Source organism: Budorcas taxicolor, chromosome 5 (assembly GCF_023091745.1).
Source record: "Budorcas taxicolor isolate Tak-1 chromosome 5, Takin1.1, whole genome shotgun sequence".
In the NCBI taxonomy this organism is placed as follows: Eukaryota; Metazoa; Chordata; class Mammalia; order Artiodactyla; family Bovidae; genus Budorcas; species Budorcas taxicolor.
The window spans coordinates 59,717,715-59,743,641 of NC_068914.1; the positions used below are offsets into that span (position 1 = coordinate 59,717,715).

The 25,927-nt window shown below is 37.8% G+C and overlaps 1 protein-coding gene across 1 annotated transcript; it reads right to left on the bottom strand.

The window, feature by feature from the left end:
* Positions 1-4,151: 4,151 nt before the first annotated feature.
* On the bottom strand, positions 4,152-25,564 carry TSPAN19 (tetraspanin 19). Its single transcript, XM_052641260.1, has 8 exons — positions 25,499-25,564; positions 25,339-25,411; positions 22,962-23,086; positions 18,245-18,319; positions 13,511-13,621; positions 7,666-7,809; positions 6,416-6,499; positions 4,152-4,220 (listed from the first exon to the last, which is right to left on the bottom strand). Exons 1-8 carry the CDS (start codon positions 25,562-25,564, stop codon positions 4,152-4,154), a joined length of 747 nt encoding a protein of 248 aa, XP_052497220.1.
* Positions 25,565-25,927: the final 363 nt, after the last annotated feature.

A 25,927-nucleotide genomic window follows, 5' to 3' on the forward strand; every position in this document is an offset into this window, starting at 1 on the left:
ACAATGTGAAACTTTATTAATTAAAGAATTTAGCAGTTCTGAATGTTTAATTTCATAAACCTTTTCATTCAGGAGAATGTCCGCTGTACTTGAATGCAATTAGTAATAAGCTTTAATAATTTTCCACAATGATTATTATACACTTGTGTTTTCACACTAAAAATGCTCTTGTGAAAAATGTTTCCTTTTACTTTCCTCCAAATATTCAGAATACTAGCAAAAGCTTTATCTTAAGATAATTTGATATGTCAAGGAATAGCTTCTACTGCTTCTGATTTTATCATTTATATGGTACTAAAGCCCATTTTCATTTGATGCATATTAATAGATTTACTGGAAATATATCATTATCCTCTTTCATTTAATGGGTGACTTCAAAAGAAAAAGGAATAGACAAAATAAATAAATAAATAAAGGAGGTAAACCAATGAAATATAACAGGTAGTGTAAAGATTTAAAGTGTTTTCCTTTTTTTCTTTTGTAGTCGTATATCATGTCAGTGAAAATGTTAGACTTTTGTGCTTTCTTCTTGCCCCGGGCTCTCATGTCCCTGAAGAATTACTCCCTTAAAATCAGAGAGAGAAAATAAAGACATACATGCATTAAACAGATATTGCGAACATTAAGTAAACAGAACTGTTTGTGTTCTTTTGAAATTTCCTTTCAGCGGAATCCTGTTAAAGAAGTGTTTGTTCTGCCAACATTTCTCATTCAGGTGCCTTGGAGATAGGAGGTGTAGGTGGCAGTGACTAACCAAATGAACAACTATTATTTACCAAACAAATTTGGACAGATTATACTTGTGATAGCCTCCTGGAAGGAATCAAAACCACTGACTACAGTCAGACAATCTAAGAGGGCAGTAGGGTTTTTTGTTTGTTTGGTCGATTGGTTTATTGTTTTTGGCCACACCATGCAACCTGCAGGATCTTAGTTCCCCACACCAGGGATGGAACCCGTGGCCCCTGCAATGGAAGTGTGGAGTCCTAACCTCTGGACCGCCAGGGAACTCCCAGTAGTGGGGTTTTGACTGGTGGCATACTAAGTAATCTGACCCATTAAGGATCATTAACCTTTGTTGGCCATCTACATTGTGAAGTAATGAGCAAGGTTTTGGAGTTGCAGAGACTCCAAATACCCCTAGCCTTGAGTTTCTTGCAGACTAGTGTGGACTGCAGATATAACATATCACTTTAGTAGGATTTTCAAGTGTTAAGTGTTAAACTTGCTTCTACCACAGTCTTTCCCATTTCTATATATGATTGCCCCATTCTTCCAGTTAAGTCATCTTTGACTGCTCTTTTTTCTCATATCTCTGCATTGAAGCTACAGGCAAATTCTGATGACTCTACCACAAAACATGCACAGAATCTGATCATCTCTCACCAACTCCACTTTCTGGCCAAACCGACTATCATCTTTTATTTGGATTATTAAATAAAATCCAATCTGTTCTCCCTGCTTCCATTTTTGGGCCTTGTAAGTGTATTTTCAACATGGCAACAAGATCGCTCCAATTAAAATATGTCTGATGGTTTAACTCGTACAAAACCTGCCAGTTGCTTCCCATTTCACTCAATATACTTCCCATTTCACTCCCTGCATTCCTCCCAGTCTTCAAGTCTCCTCACTCACTCCACTCCCCATTCTGGCTTCCTTGCCCTTCCTTGAACTCAGCACGCTCACTTTCACCTCAGGTCCTCTCTCCCTTCCTATTTTGTTTCCTCTTGCTCATAGTGCTCTTTCCCCTATCTTCTCAACTCCTTTGTCATTTTCTCCATGAGGCCACTTTAGCACAGCCCATCTCAAATTACAATCATCCTAATTCCCAAACACTCCTTATTCTACTGCCTGACTTATTTTTTCTCTATAGCACTTCCCACCATCGGACATCATAATTTTGTTTATGGGTTATTTGGGTCTACTGAATTGAATGTAACTTTCATGACGTTTTTTGTTTTGTTTTACTCGAACTCGATCCTCTTTCTCTAGCACTTGGAAGACTGCCCAACAGAAAGCAGTTGCTCAATAAGTAACTGTTGAATGAGTGACTCCCTTTTTTGAAGTGCTGTCTGATTTTCTAAAGCAAACAGGCATTTTCTTTCTTAGTCATAATAATTATAACAAACATGCAATTTATTTGTTCCCATGTCAGGATGTATGTTTAACTACAGAAGCAGAGCTGGCTCCCCAATTTAGAGAGCCCAGGGCAAAATGTAAATATAAGTCCCTTGTTCAGAAATTAAGACTTTGAAGATGGCAACTGCCAAGTATTAAGCCAAGTGTGGGCCTCTTCTAAAGATAGGTTATATGTCCCTGAAGCCAGCACTGAAAAGGAACTATACATGTTTCCATTCATCTTCATATCTCAAAACAGAGCAATGCCCCTAGCACATAGTAGGGTCTCCATAAATGCTTGTTGACTGAATGCATGTATCTTTATCTGAAAGAAGAAAAGAAGATAAAAGGAATTTAAAAGTAATTCACTTATATAGTACCATCACAAAATCATTTTGGAAACATAATTAGAATGGGGAGCCTGAAGTAAGCTAAATATGTTTTGCAAGTGACAGGACAACTTCAAGGGGAAATCAAGATTGTGTGTTACCCTTAATTTGAATTCACTGTTTCACTTTCTGATCCAGATTAATTTTCAGAACTTTCTAAGTTTTCTATTTCAGAAATCCCCCAAAAATAAAAAACCCAACAAGTAAGAGATATGATCCTGATCTACTCAAGTCTTCAAATAAATCTTTATTTTATTCAGTGTGTAAAACAACATCCTTTAAGAAAATACTTCCTAAAATCATAAAGGTGATAGATTTGATCAGTGGTGCATATATCTTGTGATTTAACTGTAGTAACTAAAAATAGGCAATCTAGTATCTAGACATCTTTTTCATTTGCTTGATACAAATTATATATATCAGAATATATTTCTATAATATTTATTTGATTACAAATAAGTTGGTACTCAACTCCCAAGTAGGAGAGAGATTTTTTATATCACTGTGGTCCTGTGGCATATTTTAGAGAAAACAGGAATTTGAAAATGAGCTTTAAATCCCAAGAGAATTTCCCTTAAATTTAGAAGCCATGTCTATTTACAGATGACTTTAGAGAACATGTTTACTCTATTTTCTTTTTCACTTACTAAAAAAAAAAAAAATAAGAAAAGCCTGTAGGTCTGTGAAATCTGCAATGTACTGAATAGACAGATGAAAATAGATATGATTGAATTAATAAATATAAATAAGAGTGAGCCTTCTATAACAGCAGGAGCAATGCAGGATCTTCAGTTAATCTATTCTTTCTTCATTTCCTCAAGATCAATGCAGCCTTTTCTCATAAAGAACAACAATGATATGATAACACCTCATGTCTGTACAGCAATTTTTATTTTTTCAAAGAAGTTTTTTTCTGTTCTCACAGTATCATTGTTAGGAAAATAGAACAGGTAGGTTATTTTTATATCCTTCAAAAAATTGTATACGCATTCACTGAGCATAACTTACCAAAAAAGGGAAAAAATGAGAAGGTAATGAGTATGAGACTTCAGTGAGTACTTAGACTAGATTATTTTTACTATATTTAAAAATTCATGTTTTTAAAAATATTTTCTTATTGCCACTTAAGTATATCCAAACTTGTAAAACTGTAAATTTATTATCCACTTTCTAAGCATTGTAAGAAGAGAGAAATAAAAGATTAATTCAGTGTAGAGGTCAGTGTCGTGGAGATTTTCATTCTTTCTTTGAAATCTATAAATCAGTGTTATTTACCAAAAATTTGGAAATGTAAAGTATATGTTATAATTGCTTACACAGTATTTTCTGAGCATCATACAGGTATCTTTTTCTACATATGACACTCAAAACATACATGATAATTTACCATATATTGAAATTAGTATATTCAATGATACCCTCCAAATTCAGAAAATGACAATGTACTGAACTGTAGAATTTGATATTAATAAAAATTTCATGGAATGATATTATATTCAATAATTCTGTGTCACATATAACCACTGATTTGATTAAATCTTAAACAATAAATGTAATTCAAAACTTTTATTTTGGACTAGAAGAATTCAATATGATTATTTTAAGAGTTAATTGGTTTCTTCCAGACAAATTAAAATCCAGTGATCACTTTTCTGCATATATTCTATTCTTGATGTGTCTGAAGAAACAAACAGTTAATGAGAATTGCAAAACCTGAAAAAAAGGGAAACAGTAAGAGATCAAAATGTAATCAGTAAGAATAATTTGTAAAGTTAACGCCACATAATCACCAAAATGTATTCTGCAAAGGGAAAAGGGAGGAAGGAGGGTGAGACCATTTCCAAGTAAGGTACATATCATTGTGAATAAGAAAGAAGTCAGCAGAGTAAGTCTTGCAGGGTAGCCCAGCTGTCACCAAGTTCATTTACAGACAGGGTGAAGGAATAGACTTCTCAGTTTTAATGACATGGGCTATCACTGGGCTAGATGCTGTGATAAACTGCTGATGTTTTGTGTTCATCATTTTCTAACATCATCACTTCCAAAAAACTGCCTCTTTTTGTTACAGGATCATGAAAGATGGTCTGGAAAGGGTAGATGATAAACTGGAACCCAATAATATCCCCCATTCTGTCTTATCTTAATTGCCTCAGGATGAATACAATAGAGAATAAACATTTAAAAGGAGTATCAATGCTTATAAGACTGTCTTGTTTACCACCATCCTGAGACTAAACACTCTTACCAGTTGAAAAGCATTTATGGAACTTTAGGTGAGGGCCCTGGTTGTTGTTCAGTTGCTAAGTTGTATCCTGGTCTTTCTTTGCATGCCAGGTTTCCCTGCCCTTCACCATCTCCCAGAGTTTGCTCAAACTCATGTCCATTGACTTGGTGATGCCATCCAGCCATCTCATCCTCTGTCACCCTCTTCTCCACCTGCCCTCCATCTTTTTCAGCATCAGGGTCTCTTACAATAAGCTGGCTCTTCACATCAGGTGGCCAAAGTACTGGAGCTTCAGCATCAGTCCTTCCAATGAATATTCAGGACTTATTCCCTGTAGAATGGACTGGTTTTATCTCCTTGTCCAAGGGACTCTCAAGAGTCTTCTCCAGCATCACAATTCAAAAGCATCAATTCTTCAGCATTCAGCCTTCTTTAAGGTCCAGTTCTCACATCTGTACATGACTGCTGGAAAAGCCATACTTTTGACTATACAAAACTTTGTTGGCTAAGTGATGTCTCTGCTTTTCTGTCTAGATTTGTCATAGCTTTCCTTTCAGGGAGCAAGCATGTTTTAATTTCATGGATATAGTCACTGTCTACAGTAATTTTGGAGCCCAAGGTAAGAAAATATGTCACTGCTTCCACTTTTTCCCCATCTTTTGCCATGAAATAATGGGACTGGCTACCATGGTCTTAGTTTTTTGAATGTTGAGTTTTAAGCCAGCTTTTTCACTCTCCTCTTTCACCTTCTTCAAGAGGTTCTTTATTTCCTCTTTGCATTCTGCCGTTAGAGTGGTATCATCTGCATATCTGAGGTTGTTGTTACTTCTTTGTGGATCAACGTAAATTAAATTTGCTATCCTATTTTGGCCAAATCACATGTTATATATTTATTCTGTTATACTCTACACAATAATAATCTGTACAGTCTTACAATTTCTTTGAATCCATACCCTTCACTAGCTTTTATTGGTCTTCACTGGGACTGGAGAATTAAGTACTATTTCTGAACCTCAATTTTGCAGTTGGCACCCTGGAAGTCAAGGAATATGTAGATTTTTGCTTCCCATTGTGTCTCTTGCATCTAGTACAGCACCTGACACGTAGTAAATGTTCTTCCCCCTTCCAAATTTATTGAGTGAATGAATGAAGCAATGAATGAAAGAGTGTATGATTGAATAGATTTACTAATGTCAAACATCTGCCTATATTTAAGAAATTTGCCAGTGTACACACTGCGAATCATGGTCAACTCACTGCCAAGATATGAAGTATTTTTTTTTTTTTAATCACAAAGAAGTGAAATCACTACCTCCCAGGAGAACAACTTATTTTTTTTATAAAGCCATTAAAAAAATGTGTTTATATATTTTTGAACATGCCATGCAGCCTGTGGGATTCCCCAACCAGGAATCGAACCCAAGCCCCTGCATTGGAAGTGAAGTGTCTTAACCAACTGGACTGCCATGAAAGTCCTGGATGACAGCGATTTCCAGGCTCCACCCAGGCTGATCTAAGGATATTGCCCTCAGTTGGGACCTCCCGTGTGTGAACAGTTTCACGGTCCTGGCTCCTGTTGGACTAATTAGTCTCCTTAGGTCTCCATCTGGTTGTTCTACAGTCTATCCCATATTCTTTATACTTAATTTTTTTTAAATCTTTAAACATATAAACAAAAACTTACCTCTGAAGCCAAAAGTCCAAAGTTAATTCCAATTAATGTCAAAGCATTAGCATGATACCATGTGTTGATTTTATTTTCACAACCCTAAGGAAAAGAACTTACTTAGATTGACTTGGAGATATAAATGGTTTCATACATAATTCCATTACAGAGAAGAGACAAAGAGATTAGTAATGTACCAAAGTCTAAAAAGCAAGTCAACATCTAACTGGAGACTGGACTTTTAGCCCAGAGCTGCTGCTGCTGCTGCTAAGTCACTTCAGTCGTGTCCGACTCTGTGTGACCCCATAGACGGCAGCCCAGCAGGCTCCTCCGTCCATGGAAATTTCCAGACAAGAGTACTGGAGTGGGTTGCCATTGCCTTCTCCGTTAGCCCAGAGAGCTTCCTACAATAGCAGGATGCCTCAGCTGCTACTTTTTAAGTTGCTAAGATGTTGTCAGGTAGTTGAAATCAGAAATTTATTAAGTTTTGAGAGGGATTTGATTTTCTGAACACTACTGAAATTCAGCAGGGCATATACATTGCCTAACATGATATTTCCCAAAGAGAACCTTTCTTGGAGAATCCTCCAAATGGAGATTCCTTAAATGGAAATTCCTTAAGTGGAGATTAGATGGAATCCTTAAATGGAGAATCCTCCATTTCTCTATGAATGAATTATGTTATTGAAAGACATCTTAAAATTAGAATAACATCAATATAGAAACTAAACTACACAAAGTATTAGAAGTCATTGGATGGAAATCCCTAGTTTATCATGTCCTATATGTGTAAAGAGCAGTTGCTACAGATGAACCTCTTCTCTGATTTCTGCCACCTTTATGTGAACACTACCCTTGACACATCTGGGATTTCCTCCCTTAGTTTTTTGCCAAACCTCATGCCTCTTTATTTCTGCTGTTGCAGTTCCTTTACCAGTCCTATACAACGGAGATTCACCAAAAGAATCTCCTCTGTCAAAAGATGGTTGAGGAGAGAGTTAATGGAATCCCAAGTTCTAGGCACACTTAGATCACATATTCCAGAAAGTTTAATGACTTTGTTATGTAAATGATACAATCCACTTCGCTGTGCTTTCATTAGCAAGGTGCTTAAGAACCTAATAACCATGAATGGCATTGTTTTTAATACAACAATTTGCTCGAATTTCTAAAATGACTTGCAAAAAAACAAAACAAACAAACAAACAAAAAAAACAAAACAAAACAGGGTACCGTAAACACTTGGAGAAGCCTTGGCTTATATTTACCTGTAGGTACGTTGCATTCAGTGGCTCATCACAAAACCACTTTCCTAATGTAGAATTTGTGCAAGAACATGGCACCTGTTCTAAATTTTCTTTATTCTTGTTCTTGGTCCAGTCTGTATAATTTTTTAGGCCACAACACTGAAACTAGAAAAATGATTCTGTAAGTTTTACTATAGAATATTCAAAATGCAGTTAATTATATGACTCCTATGCTTCTCAAAGTGGTTTTATGATAAATTAATTTATTCTGCATTGAAATATAACAGATTAAACAAATATATTTTTGTTTGTTTAAACAAAAATATTTTTTGTTGCTATTGCTGCTATGGTTGATATTAATCAGAATTAAAGATCTCTACTCATATAAGTGAGCTATGTTTGAATGAAATTGTTATATCTGGATTTACCTTATAGAGTTCAGGATGAAAGATATACTGGATTTACTAAATCATGTTTAGAGGCAGAACATAGGAGGGAGAATCCCTTGAGCCATACCCTCTCCTAACTATAACAGTTTTCTTTATGATTTATCCAAAATATGCTGCCATATATGTTTAATATATATAGAGACTCAGGTTATTTCTACATACTTAGGGTTAACGTAAGATGTTAACCTTATATTTTATATGCTGTGAAAAGCTGACACACACACAAAAAAAACCCAAAGGTAATAAGGAAAAGAGTCATAGAAGTGATCAATCATCTATGAAATGTCTCATTTCCAATCCTATCAAGTTGAGTTGAAAGAATGTGAAAGAATCAGCTTATATATTTGTCACCTAGAAAATAAGAGAAAGTTAAAGTGAGTAGATCATTATTTTCTAAACTTGTTATTGAAAGTTATAGCATCAGTACCACCTATGTATCAGTACCACCATAGTCACAGAAAACTAGTCAATCTAATCACACGGACCACAGCTTTGTCTAACTCAATGAAACCACCCAAGATGGGTGGGCCATGGTGGAGAGGCCTGACAGAATGTGGTTCACTGGAGAACGGAATGGCAAACCACTTCAGTATTCTTGCCTTGAGAACCACATGAACAGTATGAAAAGGCAAAATGATGGGATACTGAAAGAGGAACTTCCCAGGTCAGTAGGTGCCCAACATGCTACTGCAGATCAGTGGAGAAATAACTCCAGAAAGAATGAAGGGATGGAGCCAAAGCAAAAACAATACCCAGTTGTGGATATGACTGGTGATAAAAGCAAGGTCCGATGCAGTAAAGAGCAATACTGCATAGGAACCTGGAATGTCAGGTCCATGAATCAAAGCAAATTGGAAGTGGTCAAACAGGAGATGGCAAGAGTGAACATCGACATTCTAGGAATCAGCAAACTAAAATGGACTGGAATGGGTGAATTTAACTCAGATGACCATTATATCTACTACTGCGGGCAGGAATCCCTTAGAAGCAATGGAGTAACCATCATGGTCAACAAGAATCCAAAATGCAGTACTTGGATGCAATCTCAAAAATGACAGAATGATCTCTGTTCGTCTCCAAGGCAAACCATTCAATATCACAGTAATCCAAGTCTATGCCCAACCAGTAACGCTGAAGAAGCTGAAGTTGAATGGTTCTATGAAGACCTACAAGACCTTTTAGAACTAACACCCAAAAAAGATGTCCTTTTCATTATAGGGGACTGGAATGCAAAAGTAGGAAGTCAAGAAACACCTGGAGTAACAGGCAAATTTGGCCTTGGAGTATGGAATGAAGCAAGGCAAATGCTAATAGAGTTTTGCCAAGAGAATGCACTGGTCATAGCAAACACCCTCTTCCAACAACACTCTGCACATGGACATCACCAGATGGTCAACACCGAAATCAGATTGACTATTGCAGCCAAAGATGGAGAAGCTCTGCTGCTGCTGCTGCTAAGTCGCTTCAGTCGTTTCTGACTCTGTGCGACTCCATAGATGGCAGCCCACCAGGTTCCCCCATCCCTGGGATTCTCTAGGCAAGAACACTGGAGTGGGTTGCCATTTCCTTCTCCAATGCATGAAAGTGAAAAGTGAAAGTGAAGTCGCTCAGCCATGTCTGGCTCTTAGCGACCCCATGGACTGCAGCCTACCAGGCTCCTCCACCCACGGGATTTTCCAGGCAAGAGTACTGGAGTGGGGTACCATTGCCTTCTCCAGGAGAAGCTCTATACAGTTAGCAAAAACAAGACCGGGAGCTGACTGTGGCTCAGATCATGAACTCCTTATTGCCAAGTTCAGAATTATATTGAAGAAAGTAGGGAAAACCACTAGACCATGCAGGTATGACCTAAATAAAATCCTTTATGACTATACAGTGAAGTGAGAAATAGATTTAATGGCCTACATCTGATAGATAGAGTGCCTGATGAACTATGGAACGAGGTTCGTGACATTGTACAGGAGACAGTGATCAAGACCATCCCCATGGAAAAGAAATGCAAAAAAGCAAAATGGCTGTCTGAGGAGGCCTTACAAATAGCTGTGAAAAGAAGAGACGCAAAAATCAAAGGAGAAAAGGAAAGATATAAGCATCTGAATGCAGAGTTCCAAAGAATAGCAAGGAGAGTAAGAAAGCCTTTCTCAGCGATCAATGCAAAGAAATAGAGGAAAAGAACAGAATGGGAAAGACTAGAGATCTCTTCAAGAAAATTAGATATACCAAGGGAACATTTCATGCAAACATGGGCCCGATAAAGGACAGAAATGGTATGGACCTAAAGAAGCAGAAGATATTAAGAAGAAGTGGCAAGAATACACAGAAGAACTGTACAAAAAAGATCTTCACAATCTAGATAATCACGATGGTGTGATCACTCACCTAGAGCCAGACATCCTGGAACGTGAAGTCAAGTGGGCCTTAGAAAGCATCACTATGAACAAAGCTAATGGAGGTGATGGAATTCCAGTGGAGCTATTTCAAATCCTAAAGATGATGCTGTGAAAGTGCTGCACTCAATATACCAGCAAATTTGGAAAACTCAGCAGTGGCCACAGGACTGGAAAAGGTCAGTTTTCATTCCAATTCCAAAGAAAGGCAATGCCAAAAAATGCTCAAACTACTGCACAATTGCACTCATTACACATGCTAGTAAAGTAATGCTCAAATTTCTCCAAGCCAGGCTTCAGCAATACGTGAACCGTGAACTTCCAGGTGTTCAAGCTGGTTTTAGAACAGGCAGAGGAACCAGAGATCAAATTGCCAACATCCCCTGGATCATGGAAAAAGCAAGAGAGTTCCAGAAAAACATCTATTTCTGCTTTATTGACTATGCCAAAGCCTTTGACTCTGTGGATCACAATAAACTGTGGAAAATTCTGAGAGAGATGGGAATACCAGACCACCTGACCTGCCTCTTGAGAAACCTGTATGCAGGTCAGGAAGCAACAGTTAGAACTGGACATGGAACAACAGACTGGTTCCAAATAGGAAAAGGAGTATGTCAAGGCTGTATATTGTCACCCTGCTTATTAAACTTATATGGAGAATACATCATGAGAAACGCTGGGCTGGAAGAAATACAAGCTGGAATCAAGATTGCTGGGAGAAATATCAATAACCTCAGATATGGAGATGACACCACCCTTATGGCAGAAAGTGAAGAGGAACTCAAAAGCCTCTTGATGAAAGTGAAAGAGGAGAGTGAAAAAGTTGGCTTAAAGCTCAACATTCAGAAAATGAAGATCATAGCATCTGGTCCCATCACTTCACGGGAAATAGATGGGGAAACAGTGGAAACAGTGTCAGACTTTATTTTGTGGGGCTCCAAAGTCACTGCAAATGGTGACTGTAGCCATGAAATTAAAAGACACTTACTCCTTGGAAGGAAAATTATGACCAACCTAGACAGCATATTGAAAAGCAGAGACATTACTTTGCCAACAAAGGTCCATCTAGTCAAGGCTATGGTTTTTCCTGTGGTCATATATGGATGTGAGAGTTGGACTGTGAAGAAAGCTGAGTGCCGAAGAATTGATGCTTTTGAACTGTGGTGTTGCAGAAGACTCTTGAGAGTCCCTTGGACTGCAACGAGATCCAACTAGTCCATTCTAAAGGAGATCTGTCCTGGGTGTTCTTTGGAAGGACTGATGCTAAAGCTGAAACTCCAATACTTTGGCCACCTCATGCAAAGCGTTGACTCATTGGAAAAGACTCTGATGCTGGGAGGGATTGGGGGCAGGAGGAGAAGGGGACAACAGAGGATGAGATGGCTGGATGGCATCACCAACTCGGTGGATATGAGTTTGATTAAACTCTGGAAGTAGGTGATGGACAGGGAGGCCTGGTGTGTTGCAATTCATCGGGTCGCAAAGAGTCGGATACAACTGAGCGACTGAATGGAACTGGTCTAAACTCAACCAACTATGTTTCAGTATGTGCCAACAATCTTGCCACAGTCCTGGAAACGTTGAATGACTAACATAGTACTTTAGATACTGGGTACTGAAAGTTAGTTAAACAATCAAATCTACATATACTATCTCAATGCTCAATGATATTCATGGCTAGGAGACATAAGTTGGATTCTCATTAATGACAGTGATGTCATACATATAGACATGTTTTTGTGCTGCTGCTGCTGCTAATTCACTTCAGTAGTGTCCAACTCTGTGTGACCCCATAGACGGCAGCCCACCAGGCTCCCCTGTCCCTGGGATTCTCCAGGCAAGAACACTGGAATGAGTTACCATTTCCTTCTCCAATGCATGAAAGTGAAAAGTGAAAGTGAAGTTTCTCAATTGTTATCCTGATTTATCAGTTAATGACCATAGGATGGTTTGATACACTGCTATCTGTCATAATGCTATCTGAAAATGCAATACCTTTTCAGATCACATACACCAAAGCAAAAATAAGGTGAATAAAATCATTTATAATACATTTAAATTCTCCTAATAAGCTTTTCTGTTATTAAATATACTAAAGATAGTAACTGTTTATATGAAACTCTGGTATAGCACTTGAGCACAAAATCTAGTGTAGATTGTCAGGGATTGAATTTTGGCTGTGCCATCTATTAGCCATGTGGCACTGGCTAAGTTATGAATTTCTCTACTTTCATCTACAAAATGAAGATAATAGTTCTTATATCATTGGATTGAGGGGACTAAATGAGTTAATATATGCAAAGTGCCTAAAAAGGGACCTAGGCCTATGAAAATGTTTGCTTTTTTTTTTTTAATCAAGCATTTACTATGTTCCTGTGCCGATCTATTCTTGTAACCATTTGCCTGACTACACACATTCTCTTACCTTGCCAAGAAACATCTGAACAGTGAAATAATAATCCTAACAACATTAGCTGACAAACATTAGTTGCTTACTGTGTCCCAGATGCAAGGCTTTCTATGTATTATATATATATTACTTCCTTTATTCTTGACAACCAGAGGTAGGGGTTATTCTGCCTATTTTGTTAATATGGTACCTGAGGTTAAGAAGATTTCTTATCCAGGATCATAAAGTTACCACATGGCAAACCTGATGTTCAGGCTCAAATGGGAACCATCAGGATACTCTGCTGCCCAGCAGGGACTGGGCTTAGAATTTACCTCCCCTTGGATGCAACCGAGTAGATTACTGTTATACTTGGCAGAAGACTCCGAACACTTTTATAGATGAATCCAGGTTAAAATGACCAGACATCAATTGACCCAGAAAAGCAGATACACCTTACAAAAGAAGAGTAAAACTCAAGATCTGTAAGTTTAGGCAATCCTATCCCACCTCATTTGTTTAGAAGAAATACAAGAACCTCTTATTCATGTGCCCATCCCCTGTCCTTCCTTGTATTCCCACTTTTCAGCTGTCACCTTTGGTGTCTATAATTTTTTACTTTTATGATAATTTCATCTTACCATTTTCTGCAGAGCATTCAGAATCACCCACTTGGGTACATCTTGAGGGAAATCCTCAGATCCATACTCAGAAATGATGGAATCAATTTTATCATGCCATGCTTGGTGAACCTGTTGAAAATTTTATTAAAAATGAAAATTTGATAGAAACTTCCCTTATGGTTCCTCATAAAATGTATTCAGACTCAGTTTGTTGTTTTCAACTTATTTCTAAGTGTTTTTTTTCTTCCTATCATTATTTTTAGCAATGAGCAAATGTGAATCCCTATGGTATTTTACACTGTGATCTATAGGAAGGCTACATTAGACTTCTTTATGATTAGGAAGAAAGTTATGTGCTGCTCTCCTCAGTGCTGAAAGGTTCTAACATTTCTTCTCATAATCCCAGGAAAAATTGTGAAAGACTTATAAATGGAAAAGATGACTGAGGATCTTTTCAATGAAAACTAGGTTTTCTCTAGTATACGTTCAGGGTTCTCTGATTCTATGAGTCTGTACTTTTCACAGTTTTTAATTTATTTTACAACTTTGTAAGTTGTGTATTTGTTGGTCTCAATGTCCCAATTCAAATGATTCTTTGTTGGAGAGAATTGCTGATGAGTTTTTCCTGGTGGGGATGAAATTGATCCCTTTCCTTTCGAAGTCAGTTTTTATGTCAGTTTTTCTCTTTGTACTCTCCTTCTAATTGGTTTTTATATCTAAACTAGTTCCCACATTAATCAAGGTGTTAAATAAATTATTGACCTGAATCTACTGTATATTTTATAAGAAATACATTTTCAATTTAAAAATTACCTTTTCATAATGCTAAAGCAAAAATAATCATATCTGAAAGATTGGGTGAAATTGCTATTTTGTAATCTAGATATTGCATGGGTAATTTTTAATAGGAACTTATATAAGCATTTAAAAGTTTATATGGCTTTCATAACTAAGTCCTAAAAATAGTAAAAGGTAGAAATTCCAGACAGTATTTTCATTTTATGAACCATGATATAGATACTCAGAGAATATGATCATTTCCTTTGTTTACATGAATGAAGAAGAGGTGTGAATTCTAAACTTAATTCATTTGAAATCTAGCCTAATACTTTCTCATTATCATACCCAATCTTTGAATAATGAAAACTAAATAACTGGTTGGAATACTATAATAATTAAGACATCTGTACAAGTTAAACTCTTACACACTTACATCTAGGAAGATTAGAATGATATAATGTGTTATTCATATAGTCTATTTCACATGTTCTCTGAGTTAATTTTTATTCAGAATAGAAAATGATGCTTTTCTATTTTATACTGTTGTGATAACAGGGAGATATATCCTCATTTACCTTTTAAAGCTTAATTTGGGAGATTGAGAGTGACTATGAATCACACTTTAGTATATAAGAGTAAAAATGATTTTCATATATAATCTAGGTTACTACTATAAAAATAAAATTCCCTCAAATATTCAATTTGAAAAATATCCAGTGAAGCCCTAGTGCATCTCCAACAGTGAGTCAGCATTCAGTTCAGTTCAGTTCAGTTCAGTTGCTCAGTCGTGTCCGACTCTTTGCGACCCCATGAATCTCAGCCCGCCAGGCCTCCCTGTCCATCACCAACTCCCGGAGTTCACTCAGACTCATGTCCATTGAGTCAGTGATGCCATCCAACCATCTCATCCTCTGTTGTCCCCTTCTCCTCCTGCCCCGAATCCCTCCCAGCATCAGTCTTTTCCAATGAGTCAGCTCTTCGCATGAGGTGGCCAAAGTACTGGAGTTTCAGCTTTAGCATCATTCTTTCCAAAGAAATCCCAGGGCTGATCTCCTTCAGAATGGACTGGTTGGATATCTTTGCCGTCCAAGGGACTCTCAAGAGTCTCCTCCAACACCACAGTTCAAAAGGATCAATTCTTCGGCGCTCAGCCTTCTTCACAGTCCAACTCTCACATCCATACATGACCACAGGAAAAACCATAGCCTTGACTAGATGGACCTCAGTCGGCAAAGTAATGTCTCTGCTTTTGAATATGCTATCTAGGTTGAACATAACTTTTCTTCCAAGGAGTAAGCATCTTTTAATTTCATGGCTGCAGTCACCATCTGCAGTGATTTTGGAGCCCCCTAAAATAACGTCTGACACTGTTTCCACAATTTCCCCATCTATTTTGCATGAAGTGATGGGACCGGATGCCATGATCTTCGTTTTCTGAATGTTGAGCTTGAAGCCAACTTTTTCACTCTCCTCTTTCACTTTCATCAAGACGCTTTTGAGTTCCTCTTCACTTTCTGCCATAAGGGTGGTGTCATCTGCATATCTGAAGTTATTGATATTTCTCCTGGCAATCTTGATTCCAGCTTGTGTTTCTTCCAGTCCAGTGTTTCTCATGATGTACTCTGCATAGAAGTTAAATAAGCAGGGTGACGATATACAGCCTTGACGTAGTCCTTTTCCTATTTGGAACCAGTCTGTTGTTCCATGTCCAGTTCTAACTGTTGCTTCCTGACCTGCATACAGATTTCTCAAGAGGCACATCAGGTGGTCTGGTATTCCCATCTCTCTCAGAATTTTCCACAGTTTATTGTGATCCACAGAGTCAAAGGCTTTGGCATAGTCAATAAAGCAGAAATAGATGTTTTTCTGGACCTCTCTTGCTTTTTCCATGGTCCAGAGGATGTTGCAATTTGATCTCTGGTTCCTCTGCCTTTTTGAAAACCAGCTTGAACATCAGGAAGTTCACGGTTCACATATTGAGTCAGTGTTGTAAATGACATAAAATATTTAAAAGCTTGTGAGAGGCTCAATCCAGTTTGAACTGTAGAAGTCAAGGTGATATAAACTAAGCCGCTATCTCTAGGACTGGCTAAAAAGTGTTAATTCAGATTCTGTCATTTGGCCATGATATATTTTACATGTATTTCTCTGCTCAAAACCTCAGTTTCTGTTCTAGAAAGCAAGACTTACAATGCATCTCTAGGATTTGTTATGAGATCAATAATATAGTGCCAATAAAGTGCCTATCACATTCTTCGGCACATGGTGGTTATTATTAAATGATAGATTATTCTTAAAATAGGTGGAGAGGAGTATCTGAATAATACTTAAATAAATATGGGTGACATTGATTAACTATATCCATGTGTTAAAGGCTCTTAAGTCTGATATGCAGGTTCTATCACTAGGTCCAAAAGTTAGAGGATGATGTGTTGGGATCAAGACAGCTTTACAGGACTCACTTGACTGTGTGTGCGTGCACACACACACATGTACACACATTTTTTCATGTGGAGAGAAGAAATTTTAGATATAAATGCCAAGTCATTAACAATAGGCCCTAGGTAATTAGATACCCAGGACAGATGCCAAGCACAAGAGAGGAAATGAAGTTGGAAAGCAATGGTGCTATATAGAAAAGATTTTGTTGAGGTTTGGCCATTAATTAAGAGTTTATATATATATATATATAACATATATATCATTTGCTTTGATCATATATATATATATATATATATATATATATATATATACAGAGAGAGAGAGAGAGAGAGAGAGAGAGAGAGAGAGAAGGCAAGTGCAAGTGAGAGAGAGTTTGAAGGCTAGGAACCATAGGAATTGCTCAGGGTCTCCTTCAAAATTAAATAAGGGAAGGACTTTCCTGGTGGCCTAGGGGTTGAGAATCCACCTGCCAGTGTGGGGCACATGGGTTCAGTCCCTGGTCTGGGGAAACCCCACATGCTTCGGGGAAACTAAGCCTGTGCTCTGTGACTACTGACCTTGCGTGCCTAGAGCACATGCTCTGCAACAACAGAAGCCATTGCCACAAGGAACCTGTGCAACACAGGGAAGAGTTGCCTGCACTCACCACAACTAGAGAACGCCTGCAGGCAGCAACAAAGACCCAGCACACCCGAAAAATACAGAAATACAAATATTTTTTTTAAGTCAAATAAGGGAAGATAGAGAGCTTTCAAATAGCTACCCTGTTACAGGGACTTTACAACTGTCAGTTAATGATAATTCTATAAGGTAGTAGATGAAGACATAAGTTTAAGGATTGACTTCAAGTCCATGCTCTTAGTGCTATAAGACAATCTCCCAGGATACAAAAACAGACCTTGACTGCACTGAAATACTCAAGTTTCTTAAAGAATTAAAAGTAACTATAGGCAGTAAAGAAGTAAGTTGTGTTACCAAAAAGTTTTCAGGAAATTTATTATGTGCTTTTTTGAACTTAAAAAATATAAATCATCTGTTAATTTAATTGTGTCACTTATGGCCATAACTATACAAATAGATGAATTATTCAGTATATCTTATTTAAATGAAATTGCTAAATTTAAAATTAGTACCAATTAGTATCTTTAGAAAGTCTAAAGATATTTCTTTACAAAAATAGAATATAGTATGGTGATGTGGTTACTAGTGATAGCGAGGGTTGGCTGAGGGGGCCAGTTTTGGATTCCCCACTCTAAGTATTATCTCCTTTTCCTCCACATTTTTTGTCATTTACAACAACATTCTCAGTCTTCTGCAGACAGAGTTAAGACATAAACTCTGTCCTCCATTCCAATCTGACTCTTGTCTCCTTTCCATTACATGATTCTAGTACTTCCATTTCATCCCTTTTCCCCTAAAGACATTTACTTACCTTTAGCTTTTAATATAGGTTTAATATAGGTTCAGGTCTCAATAATCTACAACATCTGATTTTCCTATTTTTCAAATAAAAAGATGGTGTTTCCATACCTCTTCCTTCTTTGCAAAGATGAGTGTTGAAAGTACAACCTGAACACCAACAGCCCACATTAACAGTACTGCATACTACGAGAAAAGAGACATAGAGATGAGAACTATGCTCCTAATGTATTTTTTAGATACTACAGTGATGGAAAATGCACATCATATGAAATATGCAGTCTTAAAATATACATAGGTATTACTGAAGTTTCCTGTTCTCATATACATGAGTGAAATCCTTACATCAAAAAGGCAAAAAAAAAAAAAATCAATGAACATTTGGATAAGAGCAAGATAGAAAGAAGTGATAACATTTCATGAGAACTCTAACAGACTACTTGGTCTACTGGAGTTGATGATGATACCCTCCTCATTCAGATCTAAAACTCATAGCTGCTGCTGCTGCTGCTAAGTCGCTTCAAAGGGGGATTTAAAATCTTGACTTCCACTTAATACCATTCCGCTAACACTAGAGAACTCACTAAATTGTGGCCAGACATAAACTATTCCATCATGCACAGAGCAACGACAGCATTAACAACAACAACAAAAAAAAAAAAAAATGAGGAAGTAACAAAGGCAATGGAGATAGTAGAGTCTATATTCGTATTTGGACTATTGCTTTGAGAACTAAAACTACTTCAAAATGATTTTTGCATTATTTGACTATTTTCTTGTTTCAAAACTTAGTGGCCACTGCCGTCTTCTTCACTATAGCACCACAGTGTTACATACTATCTAGAATTCAAAATAACTTCTAAAGTAACTTGTCTGAAAATTTTACTAAATAAAATACAAAATGATTTCATTAGTATTATTAGTTTTACATATTTTAAACATTTAATACTTTAAGATAGTCCATTAACATTGCTTACTCGACATACATTGTGTTTCCTATCTTCAGGGACAAAAATAGGTTTTTGTCTTTAGCACTGTTTAGAAGTTTAGGCTTTTAATACTTCTAAACACAATACCTCACTTAATCTTCACTATCAAGAAGTAGAGGTGAAGACAGGTAGAGACAGAGAAAATGTGCAAAACAATTTTTTTTTTTTTAAGTTACTGGATTCCTTTTCAATGGCAAGCTGGCTGAGGTCTACTGGACTCTCCCGGGTTTCTGATTCAACGGCAGTATGAAATGTTACATTTGCCTAAGCTATTATTCAACTCTGTAGAGAGTTAGTTTACAGAACTCTGATAGTATCAATACAAAAGTCCCATCATAATGCAAATGATTACTATTCATGAAAATACAAATTAATACAGTTCATAGGGAATATAAATCTCCACAAGTCTAATTCTCATTTAAACTAGTTGTTACTTCTTACTGGTGGTTCCCCTATTAATTAATTATTTAAATAAAGTCTCTGACACATGTTCATTTTCATACAGGTTATTCATGATTTTATCCTTGAAAATTATTATCTTTTAACCTCAGTTAGATGTCTACAGAAATAAGATTAAAACCTTCCTTCAAGCCATTTCTGTCCCAGTTTCCATATTCAAAATCAGAAGTCCCATGAGAAAATTATGCTAAAGGCCCTAGAATAAGAGAAAGATAAAATTTGAGAGTTGAAGGTGTGCCTTTGAGGAGAATAAAAAGAGAGAGTGAGGTCTTTTTTTCCAGGTATTGCCAGGATAAGGTGGCAAGACCTCAGAGGGAAATGAAGGTGTGGTTTCCAAATCTGCCTAAAATGCTTCTGCCCCGGGGTAATATTCAAATAACAAGTAGCAATTACTAACAATAGGCAGCAACTAATTCCTCTGCCAGGCATGACTCCTTTAATTGCTGTGTCATCGGCAGGGTTGAATGTCTTGGGTCTCACGGGAGGTAAACTGCAGGAAAGGAACTGAGGTAACTGTTCCTTACCAGTCCTTCACAGAAGAATTTTACCGATATGCCTGTACTGGTATACACTGGATGAAGAGCAACCCTGGTTTGCTGCCCTAAGCCATTCAAACAGCAAGTGCATAGTCCTGAAGGAACCACACCAGCTGGGAAGGGGAGTGCTTTCATGGTCACTGGTGTAGACTGATAACAAAATCCAGAGTGATTACCAGGACTTTCTGTGCTACTTAAGAGTTAGGGATTCTTGGCAAGAGGCACAGTTTGCTACATTTGAATTTCTTATCTGCATCACAGGAAAGTGCCTGTGAATTAAAACTGATTTGAGGACTTCCTGGTGATCCAGTGGCTAAGACTCCGAGTTCCGAATGCAGGGGTCCTGGTTTTGATCCCTGGTCAGGGAACTAGATCCCGCATGAAACAACTGAAGAGCCCATAGGCTGCAACTAAGACCTGATGCAGTCAAACAGTTGCAGTCACTTCTGACTCTTTTGCGACCCCTTGGGCTGTAGCCCACCTCTCTCTGTCCATGGGATTTCCCAGGGCAAGAATACCGGAGTGGGTTGCCATTTCCTTCTCCAATCTGTTTTAAAGAAAATGTTAAATATGTTTTAAAATGTTTAAAAAAAGCTATATTTCATCTGAAGATATTAAGAAGAGGTGGAAAGAACAGAAGAGCTATACAAAAACAATCTTAATGTCCCAGATAACCACAATGGTGTGATCACTCACATAAAGCCAGACATCTTGGAGTATGTAGTCAAGTGGGCCTTGGGAAGCATCACTATGAACAAAGCTAGTGGAGGTGATGGAATTCCAGCTGAGCTATTTCAAATCCTAAAAGATGATGCTGTTAAAAGTGCTGCGCTCAATATGCCAGCAAATATGGAAAACTCAGCAGTGGCCACAAGACTGGAAAAGGTCAGTTTTCATTCCAATCCCCCAAAAAAAGTCAATGCCAAAGACTGTTCAAACTACCACACAGTGGCACTAATTTCACACGCTAGCAAAGTAATGCTCAAAATTCTCCAAACCAGGCTTCAAGAGTATGTGACCTGTGAACTTCCAGATGTTCAAGCTGGATTTAGAAAAGACAGAGGAAACAGGGATCAAACTGCCAACATCTGTTGCATCATAGAGAAAACAAGAAAATTTAGGAAAAACATCTACTTCTGCCTCATTGATTACTCTAAAGTCCTTGACTGTGTGGATCACAACAAACTGTGAAAAATTCTTAAAGAGACGGGAATACTAGACCACCTTACCTGCCTCCTGAGAATCCTGCATGCAGCTCAAGAAGCAACAGTCAGAACCAGACATGGAACAACAGACTGGTTCCAAATTGGGAAAGGAGCACATTAAGGCTGTATATTGTCACCCTGTTTATCTAACTTCTATGCAGACTGCATCATGCAAAATGCTGGACTGGATGAAGCACAAGCCAGAATCAAGATTTCCAGGAGAAATATCAGTAACCTCAGATATGTAGATGGCACCACCCTTATGGCAGAAAGTGAAAAGGAACTAAAGAGCCCCTTGAGGAAGGTGAAAGAGGAGAGTGAAAAGGCTGGTTTAAAACTCAACATTCAGAAAACTAAGATCATGGCATCCAGTCCCATCACTTCATGCCAAATAGATGGGGAAACAGTGGAAACAGTGACAGACTATTTTGGGGGGGCTCCAGAATCACTGAGCATGGTGACTGCAGCCATGAAATTAAAAGGCACTTGCTCCTTGGAAGAAACTTTATAACCAACCTAGACAGCATATTAAAAAGCATAGACATTACTTTGCCAACAAAGGTGCATCTAGTCAAAGCTATGATTTTTCCAGTAGTCATGTATGAATGTGGAAATTGGACCATAAAGAAGGCTGAATGCCAAAGAATTGATGCTTTTGAGCTGTGGTGTTGGAGAAGGCTCTTGAGAGTCCCTTGGATTGCAAGATCAAACCAGTTAATCAAATCAGTCTTGAATATTCATTGGAAGGAATGATGCTGAAGCTGAAACTCCAATACTTTAGTCACCTGATGAGAAGAGAGCCTACTCATTAGCAAAGACCGTGATGCTGGGAAAGATTGAGGGCAGGAGGAGAAGGGGATGACAGAGGATGAGATGGTTGGATGGCATCACTGACTCAATGGACATGAGTTTGAGTGAACTCCAGGAGATGGTGAAGGACAGGGAAGCCTGGTGTGCTGCAGTGCCTGGGGTCGAGAAGAGTTGGGCACGACCGAGTGACTGAACAACAACATAATTCACCTGAATCTGTGGATTGGCATGTGATCCATAACATTCTCCTGTATGGTAAATGGCTCAAGTTCAGATTTGTCTTCCTTATCATGAGTTATCTTTTCATGTATATGCCTGGGGGGAGAGAGTGTGCTAACCAGATGCCAGAGTCTGGCCCCCTCAGCAGTTATGTTTCTCTTTGTTAAATTATATATTGTGATCTCAATTATAAGTTAGCATCTCACATGGTACACCCACAGGGAGAAAATGTGCCAACTACAGGCCATTGTTTCCTTTTCCCCCCTAAGCTTCAATGTTCATTGACTTTAACACATTTTATTCTGATTTTAGTCTTCATGTTTAAGTTTAGTTAGCTGTAGTTCACCTTAGGCAATGGATACATACTGACCCTGTCTTCAAAATTAATATCAATGTGTTAAGTGTTGAGGTTCAGATTTGGTCCACTGAAAACTCAGCAAGAAAGTTTGGTCTAAGCAAAGATTCTTGGGAGGGGGCACTTCATTGCCTTGCTCCCAAGAGCCCATTATACGGCTGTGTTCCAGTGACATAAATCCTTTTTGCTCACTTGGGTAATTTGAACTCTGAAAATCAAAGCTACAAATTCAGACTATTGAAATGAAATACGTACCAGAATTAGGAGCCACCTGATCTCATTGTGAATTCCCAAATAACCCAAGAGACAAAGAAGAAGAATAGCAGATCCAGTTCCAATCAAAATTCGAAAAATATACACTGTCAAGTGATTATTTTCATCTGTGGAAACCACAAAATAGCTATTATTAAGTGATATGTGTTTTCTATTTAATAATAAATGCAGCAACCCAAGGTTTCCCTAAGCTGCTGCTGCTGCTGCTAAGTCGCTTCAAATCACTAGGATTCTCTTTCTCTCTTTTAAATCTCATTCTAGCACCTCTTACTTATTCTTAAGGACTTTTCTTCCTTTAATGACATGATAGAGAATTTCTTCAATCTTGGAAGATCTCTTTAAGTTAACCTTGTCTTTAATGTCTTCTATGAAAGAAGACAACTTTTTCTTGAGTGAATTCTTCTATGTATAACATATGTCCAAACATTTATGTATTCATTCATTCATTCATCAAAAATAGTTTGAGTACCTAACATATGTGGGCTTCCTTGGTGGCGCAGTGATAAAGAATCTGCCTGCCAATGCAGGAGATGTGGGTTGAATCCCTGGATCGGGAAGATCCCCTGGAGAAGAAAATGGCAACCCACCTCAGTGTTCTTGCCTGGGAAATCCTATGGACAGAAAGAGGCTGGCAGGCTACAGTCCATGGGGTCACAAAAAAGTCGGATATGAATTAGCAACTAACCAACAGCCTAACATGTGGGTTAAGTTTCCCTTGTATGAGACCCTGAGTTTATTGCTAATATGGCCCCATTAAAAGTATATTTTATTCTCTCCCCATCTAGACTGAGCTCTCTGGGCTAGAGACTATATATATATTTCTATAGTCAATAGACTTACTGTTAAATGCTTAGTGCTATGGTACAGACGTAGTGCTTAACAAATACTTTTTTAAAGGGAGAATGAATACATTAAATATGCCCTAGGCTTTATGGGAGAAGAGTAGAGGCAGTGGGCAGTGGTGTGCTAGAACGAGGTTGTTCTGACACACGAAGCCAAGGGTTAAAATTTCACAAAATCTGTAAGCTAACTCAGTCCACACTGGCACCTTAAAACTGGCCATCCTGGGATTCTTTAAACCACAGAAATCAGCACATAAAAACCCAACAAACAAACAATACTCCATTGCAGAATACTTACTGGCACAGCACTGGGTAGAAAAGCAGCTAATCCAGTAGGAGGAGAAGGTGAAAGTAGGCAAGATTACTGGAGAAGGTAACACTTGAGTTTAGGCTCTGAATGATAATTGGAAATCTCTGCGTTGGAATGGTGGAAATATTCTGAGGCACAGAACGTTGCAATGTGTATAGGAAACTTAGCCTTGCTGGCAATTAACAGTTTCAGGCAGGTGAGACTGGGAAGGTTTGCAGGAGTGAAATTATGTGCTTTTGAGTCTTCCTCGCTGGAATTAAGCTCCATGAGGACATGCCCTTTATCTTTCTTGTACACTACTGTATCCTTAGCTCATGGGATAGTGCCTAATGATATATATATATCCATTATATATATATATGTATGTATATATACATATCCTTCTTGATCCATTCATGCACTCATATTCAGTTATTTCCACATAGGGAATATTATATTTCTAACCATGTGATGATGATAGGATATGGTAACTGAGTTGTTGTGTCTTTTTTTTTTTTTTTGCTGTGTTGGGTCTTTGCCACTCTGCTCGAGCTTTCTCTAGCTGTGGAGAGCAGGGAGCACTCCCCGCTGCAGCGTGCGGGCCTCTCGCTGTGGTGACTTCCCTTGTTGCAGAACACAGGCTTGAGGCTGGGGCTGCAGCAGTTGCAACTCCCTGACTCCAGGACCCATGGGCTCGCCGGCTGTGGTTCCAGGATCTAGAGTACAGGCTCAGTAGTTGTGGTGAATGCGATTAGTTCCCCTGCAGTATGTGGGATCTTCCCGGATCAGGGATCAAACCTGAGTCTCCTGCATTGGCAGGCAGATTCTTATCCACTGCACCGCAAGGGAAGTCCGGTAACTGAGTTTTAAGAGAGATTATTTAACTTGGGCAGTGAAACTATATTGATCTCCATTATCTTTTAACATTTATAAATCTGTAAAAAAGTCTAGAGTTAGCAGAACCGCAATCCTCTATTTCTCTCATCTCTCTTGCCCAGAGTTTCTAGCCTTTTCTCTCAAAATTCTCTCTCCTTTATGGTCTTGGATTTAAGTCTTATTATTTAATAAGGTGTTTCTAGAACCAATTAACGAAGACCTTCTGAGGAAAAATTGAACAGTACTTTATGAATTTTAGGGAAACACTGCCACCTGCTGATTAAGTCACTGTACTCAGTTGCTTAATATTGAATGCCTAATTTGATTTAGAGAAAGCAAAATAGATACATACCCAAAGCTGTGAAAAAATTATTTCCATCTAATAAAAGCCAGGTACCAAATCCCATGAGTAAAAGCCCCAGAACCTACAAAAAATAGCCAATACTTATTTTTTAACTAACTGCTAATAAAAATGTGCATTTTCTTTACTAAATAATTATGAAGAAACTTACCAAGAAAGCTCCATTAATGAGATTAAGAAAGTATTTAAAAATCAACCCTTTGTTTTTCCTTAACATTTTTTCCTTCACATATACTGACGATTCTGAAAAGATAAGCACAGTTTTTACTATAAACATCACAGTAATAACTTGAAATAATTCTGCCTACTCACATCTTTTATTTGCATATTTTTTCCTCACACCAGCAGTCAGTATAACATTCCTCTTTGTTCTCCCGAATATAAGAAAATATTGAAGAGTGTCTTGAAACTGTGTCTGTCTTTATCTGCATATTTTGTCCAGGAATTTGAGATCAAAGGGCATTTGTATAACATGTCAAGAGCTGTCGTACTGAATTTCCTGCAGTTTTCAGAAAGCAAATAATTTATTTTGTTTCCAGTCATAACACACCTTGTTCTCCTTGCCAGAAATCTTTCCTTT

Coding starts and splice junctions, on each gene's coding strand:
- TSPAN19 (XM_052641260.1), bottom strand. CDS start 25,564: ATGTTAAGGAAAAACAAAGGGTTGATTTTTAAATACTTTCTTAATCTC. Junction 23,087..25,338: donor TAATTTTTTCACAGCTTTGG/GTATGTATCTAT, acceptor TGGTTTCCACAG/ATGAAAATAATCACTTGACA. Junction 18,320..22,961: donor TCAGGTGGCTCCTAATTCTG/GTACGTATTTCA, acceptor CTTTTCTCGTAG/TATGCAGTACTGTTAATGTG.